This window comes from Panthera leo, chromosome B3 (genome assembly GCF_018350215.1).
Source record: "Panthera leo isolate Ple1 chromosome B3, P.leo_Ple1_pat1.1, whole genome shotgun sequence".
NCBI classification, from domain to species: domain Eukaryota; kingdom Metazoa; phylum Chordata; class Mammalia; order Carnivora; family Felidae; genus Panthera; species Panthera leo.
The window spans coordinates 114,877,025-114,886,789 of record NC_056684.1 but is presented as its reverse complement, the minus strand read 5'-3'; the positions used below and the strand labels follow the sequence as shown (position 1 = coordinate 114,886,789).

The window sequence follows — 9,765 nt, the reverse complement described above, 5'->3', positions numbered from 1 at the left end:
GTCTTGGATCTGGGAATTCAGGTTTATTTGCTGGTTCAAATTAACTCCCAGTCACCTCCCATTTGCTCAAAGGGCCTTATATTTTATTGCTTCACCGTGTAACAAATGTTTGTTAATATTAAAATGGTAAGCCATGGATATCATTTACTGAAAAACTATCAGAATAGAGTCAACTGGTAAAATATCAAGAAGTATCTACACCATACTACCCAGTTATATCTATCATACCTAAAACAAAAAAATTATCTCTTTCCATTTGACATTAACTTCTGGCGGACTTGCAGCCTTCCGAAGCAACCCAATAAAAGAACCTGGGGCGCCTGGCTGGCTCAGCTGGTGGAACACACGACGTGACCTCGTTCAGAGTTCAAGCCCCACGTTGGGTGCAAACATTGCTTATAAAATCCTTAAAAAAAAAAAAAAAGGAAAAAAAAAAACCTAGGTTCCACTGCTTTCCACATGCCTCCACCTCAGTAAACAAACAAGCATACTAAACTCTCCCTAAAATCCATCTCATTCATGGTAGAAGGTTCAGCTTCCCCATTTTCTGGCCTCAATTTCTAGTCTGGGGTACGAGAAGCAAATTTATACCAAAAACCTTTCAAACCTATCCCCCCAAATGGAGTCCCACTACCCAATGCCCACACTTTTGGTTGGAAAGCCAACTGGTACTTCCAACTGTTTTCCTCAGAAAACCCCTGCAAGGCTAAGGCAGATTTGTCTACACTAAGAAAACGTGGTGCTTGGGTTCTGGGGAACTGGACTCCAATGCCCATACTAGTTCACCACTTACTTGCTCTTCTTTGGCCCCAATTTCGCTCCTAGAAGATGCGTTCTTGTATGTAGGAAGTAACTGAGATTCAAGAACACACAGGGAAGACAACTGTCAGAGTATCTGGCTACTACGTGTCACTCACTGTTACCATTTATCTAACTCAGCACTCCTGCATGGGACCAAGATAATCTAAGTAGTCTCTAGAGAGTCCTAGAAGAGACTATTAACAGCGCTCATCATCTACACATATAGGCTCCCAGAACAAAAACGGGTGTAGAACCTTCAGCAGTTTTCTCTAGTAAACTGTTTTCCCCTTAACATACGGTCACACCCACGTCACAGCACTGAAAGCAAGAAACACGAAACCTCTTAAAGCACTCTTGTACGTGGAGTTAAAATAAGCTGTGATCACCTCTGACCTTCAAAATTACATACAACACATAAAAACAATTTTTGTAATTTCCTTCCCAAATTATCGTTCTCTTGGCTACGGAAGCCTGAACAACCTGATGTCAATACAATACAGTAATAAAGAGAAAGAGCATGGAAGGTCACACACAGGAAACCAAAACAACAGTTACCATTATTTTGAACAGTTCACAGTCTTCTCTGCCCCAGTTTTGACTAGCCCTGAAATGGCAAGATTTAAATTTTCAAAAAATTTAAAAAACCCACCACACCAAACTCCAGGATTCTCTATAAAGGCATTTTAAATGTGCTGAATGTAGATGGGGAGGGAGGAGTAAACCGCATTCGTCCTTCAGACAGACAGACAAAAGCAGTTTTATAATCTTTTATTATCAATAACAAACAGCTGCTTTAACGTGTGTCGTCAGGCAGCTGTTAAAGGGTGGGTGGGAGGACACCCTTGACCCTAACAAGGAAAACTCAAGCCTTTATGTACAAGCAAATTTAGAGCTCTTTTAAGTGTCCAAAGCTATTAATTAGTTTAATTGAGGCATTAAACTAATTCTGAATTAACATATTTGAATAACCAAGAACTAAAATGTTCAAATCTTTTCTAGTACAAAAAAATTAAATTTGCTTTAGTTATAAAAGAGCTCTCTCAATATACACAAACTATACACTTCAGACATTCACAAAAATGTGAGCAGAAGGCTTATCAAAAGACATTTAATACAATTAGTTTTCAACAACCCCTTGGTGGTCCACATCTACAAAGATATCCAGCCCAACCCAACCCCCCTCCAAATCCCACCCCCAACCCCCCCACAGAAAAGCACATACTTACCAGAATTTTTAGCAAGTATGGTTTGGGAATTTTTGTGTGTGTGTTTTTAAAAAAGGCCCCCAGGGCAAGTTATTTACAGTTTAATTGCCACTGTCAACTGATCTGGACCTTGACCGGGATCGGGACCTGGACCTCTGGCGATCCACAGATGCTGGAGACTTAGATCTACTTGAAGAACCACGTTTCTGGCTCTTTTCAGGCACAGGAGACCTACTAACAGAACGGGACTTGCTCCGGCTCCGGCTCCGGCTCCTGGACCGGCTGTAAGACTTGCGACTCCGGGAACGAGATCGGCTACGAGACCTAGAGGAACTCCTGGTTCGGGAACGAGACCTGCTTCGTGACCTACTAGGAAGGGAGGAAAAATACAACATAAGAAGCAGTCCCTACGAACCTATTAACTAAAACTTTGTCTTAAAAATGTTAAAGAGATACCTGTGCCTTTTGCTGCCTTCGATTAATTTGATTTTTCTCCCATTTATTTCCTTTCCAGAAAGTTTTTCAATAGCATTCTTTAAATCACCATAAGAGGCAAATTCTACCACCCTACAATTAAAAAAACAAACAAAAAAAAGCCCTTTATAAAGGTACATACATGTTATAGCCTAGTCTCACACTACACACAGCAAACTAAAATACCTTCTCTGTGCACCTTTTGTTAATACTACATTGTCTGAGATCTTAATGGAGAACAGCATTGCAACAAGGTTTCTCAACCTTTCCAAACAACTGAAATTGTTAATTCTCAGTTGTGGAAGGCTTTCCTACGCACCATCAGATGTTTAGCAGCATCCCTGGCCTCTACCCAGGTGCCAGTAGTGACCTCAACCAGTTACAACCACCAAAACTGTTGTCCAGTGCTCCCTACTGAGCAAACTCCTCCTGGATTGAGAACCACTGCACTACAGCATGTCCAAATTTTATGTTCTCTAAAAAAAATCCCCAGTAAAATTTTCAGTATGTTTTAAAAGGCGGTTATGATCTCCAATACACACTCACCCTTCATTTAATTTAGGTCGATGTGCATCCGCAAAGGTTACTTCCCCAGCTTGTCTCATGAAATCTTTGAGATCCTTAACACAAGACAATCGTGTCAAGCAAAGAAAAGGCGACGTGACACACAAACAACCACATGGTATAAAAAACAAGACTACTGGAAGAGAAGATGTTAGATAAAGTACAAACATGGCATTTACCACACTTGTATTCTATCAGAATTGAAAAATTATCTAGGTCAGGGCACGAAATAAGCAAAAAAGCATATTGCTTTTAAGCAAAATGCTAGAGGAAATTCAGATCTTAACATTAAAGTAGTATTAGTCTATACTGAGCTCAATACATAAGAAAAAAAGCAAAACAAAAAACAAAACAAAAAGAAACAAAAAGAAACAGTACATATTTTAAAAGTAAAGACTAAAGTAGAAATTTTATATTAAAAAAAACAAAACAGAACATTTACAAGACACCAGTTATTTTGTGCCCCATATGTCATTAAAAAAGTTTACTTTACCTTTATTATTATTTCCCTAGGCTAGTCAAGCAGCAAACCGTTAATCGGTCGGAGAAACCTTCATGACATATGCCCGACTGGCTCTTCGCCACCCACTTGAAGGACACTACCCAATCGATGGAAGCCTTTAATCGCACAGCCCTCCCTATTAGCAGACTACAGGCGGATGCAGACATGTTCTACTCTTGTGCAGTTACCAAGGAACACTTTACTGCGATCAGGATTCCAACGACCACCTAATTTCGTATCTTTCAACTCTTTTCGACCAGGACCTCTTATTCGGAAGCGTTACAGGAAGACCGCTCTCAACTTAGGGATCAGATCACGTTATCAAGGCTCTGGGATCGCTGCAACCTGGCACTTCAAGTTTAAGTGCACCGATTACGTCTAGACCGGCAAACACAGATCTAGAGGTGGCCAATTGATCACTGTAGGAGCTGACTGGCAAAGTCAACCAGGCCCAACCAAGAGTGACCAAGACAACGATTAGGATAACCCACAGGCACTCCTCGTCATAAGGCCAACGACACAGATAGGCTGGCAAATAAAGGGTTTAATATTTGGTTAAAATTGATTTTAATAAACAAGAAAATATATCCTCAAAACATTAAACATTTGATCACTAATTATTAAAGTTTGAAATATCCCCCAATTACATTTAACTAAAATTTTAAAATTACAATTAAATCCATTTTAAAATTAATTAAATATAAAATTACTTTTAATAAAACATAATAAAACATTAACTGCCCATTAATTCTTAAAAAGCCACATTAAAATAGCTCAAAACTGTATTTCAACAAACCTGCCAGCTGACTCTTGAAGATAAATTTTCAACTATAAGCCGATTTTCTGTTCTTACAGGTGGAGCATTTCTGAGGAAGAAAATGAGTACTCACAATGGAAGAAATGCAGCAGTGTGTACCTACTGTGTTCGACTGTGGACAAGTTCAAGCAACGAGACAGAACAAGTCATTCAAAGGACTCCCATCAAGTTTCTACATTATTTTACAGGACTTACTACACGCACTAATCAGGAACGGTGGATTAACATATGAAAAGGAGAAACGATTACTCAGTAAGTACCAGAATCACTTATTGCTAATGGTTCTTAAACATTAAAAGCTCCTCCTGCGGTAAAGATTGTTCAAAGCAGCCATCCACCATCTATCACATACCGTCTATCATTTCGAGGTCTGCGACTACTAAAACGGTCAGAATAGCGTCCTCTACCTCTTCCACCTCGAGATCGAGCCCTAGCATGTTCAATAGTAACCCTACAGGAAGGGGGAAAAAAGACTCCGTTATCTCCACACAAGCCACAAGAGATCGACTTTGAAAAATATCCCAGCCGATCTAGTCCATCTTACGGTGCTCACTGGTTACAAAACTAACGTCCTCACCTTTCACTGCAGAGTTCTTTTCCATCAAGTTCATATACAGCATCATCTGCATCCCTGGGATCCTCAAATTCCTAAAATGTAAACATGGGGAAAAAAAAAAAAACAAACAGACCAACCCCCTGCTTAATGTGGCTCTAAGATATATTCTACAACATAGTAAGAGCACTGCAAACGTGTGATAGAATGACTATCTTAAAGACAGTGATCAGGAGTGGTTTCCCTCCAACCAACAGTGAGGTTATCCCTCAAGAAAATTCACTGCTCTGAGAAGATACAAAGTTTTCCAAAGATACCCTACCTGAACTCAGTAAAATCAAAACACACTGCTCATCAAAATCTTTAGCGACTTAACAGTAGTTCTAAAACACTTACCACAAAACCAAAGCCTCTTTTCAGATCAATATCTCTTATTCGTCCATACCCCTTGAAGAATCTTTCCACGTCCTTCTCCCTGGCCGCGGGATTTAGCCTCCCGATGAATACTCGACAGCCACTCATGATATCCGGCTAGTATTTCCTGTTAGAAAATGATTCGATTGAAACAATACCAGTGAATGTCAGAAGAATGCTTAGTTAAGGGGCCAAAAACATAAACGGCATAAAATAAAATGTTTACCCGGTGATGTTATAAACAAGATTGCCAAGAGTGCCTCTTATTAGGCCAGGTCCCTTGCAGACAAAATTAAAACTCGGCTCCCAACACGATCCTTCCCTGGGCCCAGACCGCAGCAACCGCAACGCCCACTGCCGCCTCTGGAACTGCGCAGCCGCACTCTCTCCCTGGCTCTTCTGGCCCCCTCCCATCTGCCGCAGTTAGGAAAGGCCGAGAAGTGCGGGCGGAGCCGACCCCGCCCTCCGCAAGGCCAGCCCAATGGTGACGGGCCGCGCGCGCGTCGCCGCCTCCCAGGAGCGTCACAGCGGGTGGAAGCCGGATTCTCGCGACGCCACCGCCGCGCCTGCGCAAACGGCGGCGGGCGGACGCCGGCAGCCACAAAATGGCGGCGGCGGAGACAACGGTGGGGGAGAGCCGCGCGTGCCAAACGCCCTCCTCCCACCCCCTCCCACGACTCCATAGTTCCGGAGTCATTGTGCCCTCCCGCAGAAAACCCTAGCCACACCCCCGAGCAAAGGTCTCCGCCCAAACTCGGGGGTTCGGGAAGTGAAGAGGTAAGGAGGCAGGGAGGAGCATAGACCCCTGTGTAAAAATGACCATAACCACGACCGCCCTTCCACCTTCAGTTCCCCTCAAACAGTACCCAAAGGGAGACGTGCCCCAGCGCCCACCTCGAATAAACTGCGCTCATTGGACGCCGTCCTCCGCAAAGAGAGCAGCCCTGGCCACTCACGATCTGAGCGGCCATGAAGAAGCCTCGATCCGAGAAGCCTTTCCCTCAAAGTGAGTCACTCACCTACCGGACAGGATCTTTGGCAGCTGAGAGACCAGAGAGGTCCGTAGTCTGCGACGGAGCCGTCTGCCTCCCCGCAAACCAGGACTAAACTCGTCTACGTCTTTCCAAAACTGACGCACTTAGCTACTCCTGCGTTCCACAAAATGGAGGGCGCGCCCCTGCGTCACTTCCGGTACCGCCCCGGGGACCTCCCCACTGAATCCAGGGATGACGTTTCCGCGGAGCCGGAAGTTTACGTGCAGTAGGGACCGCTTTACGGTGACTGCGCCGGCGACCTGCATCACGATGGGCGGGGCCGAGGGGCGGGAATTGGCGTGGGTGTGGTCGTCAGGTGCCAGAAGCTGCACGGGGCACGGATGAAGGTGTTTGCTCCTTGAGTGGGGCTCGTCAGTGTCTCTCCAGCATTGTCATTGCTAGAGCAAATGGCACTTCTTTTTTAGCTGAATTTTTTTTTTTTTTAAGATACTCCGGAGAGTACTGGGTAAAAGAAACTCACGTTTTGCAAAAATATTTGGCCATCTCTGACTCCTTGCTTCCTGCAGTTTATGCTTGTACTTTGGAGGAGGCTGCTTAGTGCACAAGTGAATATCTTAACCATACCATACCACGGACGTGTGGTTTATAGTAGGAAGACTAAAGAACTGCAGTGTTTTTTAAATGGAAGTTTTTTGCATGATGAAATACTAAAATTGGGACTGCAGCTAGCAGGCCATCTTGAATTGGGGTCAGAATGCAGATTTCTGCACTAGAACTGAACCGGTTGGGAGATGTTTCAAGCTACTTTTAAAGTCCAAATGGTATTTGGTTAACCCTCCCTGTTCAGGTTTCCGTAATGTAACACATAAAGTGTACCATTACTCGGAAACAGAAAAGATTGTGTTTTCAAAGTGAGGGTGAAATAGCCTTAGGCATCTTTAACTCCACATTTTCCCAGCGAAGTACTCAGGTTGAGAAATTGAGGCATAAATACAATGATTGTGAAAGGTTACTTTTTTTTAATGCTTTTAGGTGGAAACGAAGGCATGCCATTTTTCAGAGTGTCCTGTATCTAGGGTTGCTGTTTGCAACTAAAGTTACACAGAGATGAAGTTAAAGAAGGAGAAGAGCTACTGACGCTTTTTCTGATCTCCCAGCCCTTAGAAACTGTAGGTTCGAATTTAGATAGTTTGTATGGGATGAGCTCCACCATTTAAACATTTGTTTATTTTAAAAAGAGCCTTGGGGGCGCCTGGGTGGCTCAGTCAGTTGAGTGTCTGACTTCAGCTCAGGTCGTAATCTCACAGCTTGTGAGTTCGAGCCCCACGTCGGGCTCTGTGCTGACAGCTGGGAGCCTGGAGCCTACTTCTGATTCTGTGCCTCCCTCTCTCTCTGCCCCTCCCCCGCTCACAAACGCTCACACTCGCTCACGCGCACTCTCTCTCAAAAATAAACATTAGGAAAATAAATAAATAAACATTAGGGGTGCCTGGGTGGTCCAGTCGGTTAAGCGTCTGACTTCAGCTCAGGTCATGATCTCACAGCCGGTGGGTTGGAGCCCTGCATCAGGCTCTGTGCTGACAGCTCAGAGCCTGGAGCCTTCTTCGGATTCTTTGTCTCCCCCTCTCTCTGCTCTTCCCCTCCTTGTGCTCTCTCTCTCTTTCTCTCAGTAATAAATAATCATTAAAAATTTTTTTAAAAAATAAACATTAAAAAATTTTAATAAGTAAATAAATAAAAAGCCTCAGTCAGTATATAGCAAAATTGTGAACTTAGTTATCTATGGTATGGGTAATGAGGATGGATTTAAAAGAAAATAATGAGTTTGTTCAAAGGAAACACCTTTAGGGGTGCATGGGTGGTTCTTTGGGTTAAGCATCTGACCCTTGATCTCAGGGTGGTGAGTTCAAGCCCTATGTTGGGCTCTATGCTGGGCACGAAGCCTGATTAAAAGAAAATACCTTTAGCCGCTAGCCTGATAAACACTGGAATCCTGTAATGTACAAATTGTCCCAAACCAGCATTTAGTTAGCTAACCAGCATTTAACCAGCATTTATTTAGTTACACTTGTTTACTTTCTGCATAATTAAAAAAAATGGTCTTCCAGTTATTTTCTATATTTTCAGTTGAGTGTGGAAGTTGCTTGTGATTTCACTCACTAAATGCTATTTTTGCTGCAATAACAAAGTAATCTAGAAAAAGTTTTCTGGGAGTGAAAAACAAGAATGTTGGTGCTGTACACCATGAAAAAAGTTGCTGTCTTCAGCCCACAGCATTTGATTTTCTTCAGGACTATTTTTTTTTTCAGTAGGCATCACACCCACCATGGAGCCCAACATAGGGCTTGAACTCATAACCCTGAGATCAAGACCTGAGCTGAGATCAAGAGTCAGTTGCTTAACCGACTGAGCTACCCCAGGACTAATTTTTTTTACAAAGCCTGTGAATCTTAAAAATAAGGGGCACCTGGGTGGCTCAATCAGTTAAGCATCAGACTTTAGCTCAAGTCATGATCTCACGGTTCATGAGTTCGAGCCCCACATAGGGCTCTGTGCTGACATCTCAGAGCCTGGATCCTCTCTCTCTGCTCCTCGCACACTCATGCTGTCTCTTTCTCTCTCTCTCTCTCTCTCAAAAATAAATAAACATTAAAAAAAATTTTAATCTTAAAAATAAAACAGTAATTTGGCCATAAAAATGGGTTTATTCAGGAATAGTGGAGAGTTGTAATTTGGGACACAGAAGCTGCTGAAAAACCATAGGCACGTCCAACAAAGAAGAGGAACAGCATGTTTTTTGAGAAGCAGGAAGAATTTGGAATGGGTTGTTTTGAAGGCAAGTCTAAAGTTCGTTAGAGAAAAGCATGGTTTCTCAGCAGCAGGGGTAGTTGTTTTCTTATAGAAGATGCAGTGTGCGTCTTTTCTGTGTGAGGGACTGTGATGATTCTTCTCGAGGTTTCTTCTGTTGGGGTCTGTAACTGACACTTCTTCCGGAAATTGCAGAGGAATGCTTTGACTCCCACTGCCTCCCTCCAGACTCTAGTGAGGTTTCCCTTCGTTAGTTTTCACAAGGCCTTTCTCGATTTGTTTAGTGCTTAAACGTTTATCATCTCCACAAAGGTAATTTTTCATTAGTGCCTAGTGACTTAATCTACTGGTTTTTTTAAATGACTTTTTGCAATATTTGTTTTTTCCATGACACTCGCTTAGTAAGTCTTCCTACCAGCTTGTTTCTTACCAGTTCCTCCAATAAACACAGTCGTCTTCCATGAGCGTGATTACTCTGCCTCCTGTGTGATCCTACAAAATTCTGCATGTGCCCCTATAATTCCTGCATAATGATACGCCTTATTTCTGCTTTTGTTTCCCAGAAATACCTGGCACAGCAAAGATTCAGTATCTGTAGACCTGGATTTTCATTACTATTTTTTTTTTTTTTC

The 9,765-nt window shown here is 42.8% G+C and overlaps 2 protein-coding genes across 7 annotated transcripts in view; one reads left to right on the top strand and one right to left on the bottom strand.

Annotated features, from left to right (window-relative positions):
• Positions 1–1,553: 1,553 nt before the first annotated feature.
• SRSF5 (serine and arginine rich splicing factor 5) lies at positions 1,554–6,509 on the bottom strand. Of its 5 annotated transcripts, none has more exons than XM_042943629.1 (8): positions 6,350–6,509; positions 5,313–5,457; positions 4,941–5,011; positions 4,716–4,814; positions 4,343–4,412; positions 3,027–3,100; positions 2,463–2,573; positions 1,554–2,375 (listed from the first exon to the last, which is right to left on the bottom strand). In XM_042943629.1, exons 2-8 carry the CDS (start codon positions 5,436–5,438, stop codon positions 2,108–2,110), a joined length of 819 nt encoding a protein of 272 aa, XP_042799563.1. In that variant the 5' UTR covers positions 5,439–5,457; positions 6,350–6,509; the 3' UTR covers positions 1,554–2,107. The 5 variants fall into 5 exon arrangements, with proteins under 5 accessions (XP_042799563.1, XP_042799567.1, XP_042799566.1 ...); XM_042943633.1 differs by having other exon boundaries at positions 1,554–2,372; XM_042943632.1 differs by having other exon boundaries at positions 6,354–6,509.
• The window catches only part of LOC122222876, a 25,507-nt gene continuing 21,643 nt past the window's right edge, over positions 5,902–9,765 (top strand). For both annotated transcript variants that reach the window (XM_042943636.1, XM_042943635.1), the window contains exon 1: positions 5,902–6,336. In XM_042943636.1, the coding sequence (XP_042799570.1) occupies positions 6,146–6,336 (191 nt within the window). In that variant the 5' untranslated portion in view covers positions 5,902–6,145. The remainder of the gene's footprint in view (positions 6,337–9,765) is intronic.

Excerpts from the sequence above, each read along its gene's own strand:
- SRSF5 (XM_042943629.1), bottom strand. The coding sequence starts at position 5,438 with ATGAGTGGCTGTCGAGTATTCATCGGGAGGCTAAATCCCGCGGCCAGG. Across the intron at positions 4,413-4,715 it reads AGACCTCGAAATGATAGACG|AAATGCTCCACCTGTAAGAA; the intron begins GTATGTGATAGA and ends TTTCTTCCTCAG. Across the intron at positions 2,574-3,026 it reads CGACCTAAATTAAATGAAGG|GGTGGTAGAATTTGCCTCTT; the intron begins GTGAGTGTGTAT and ends TTTTAATTGTAG.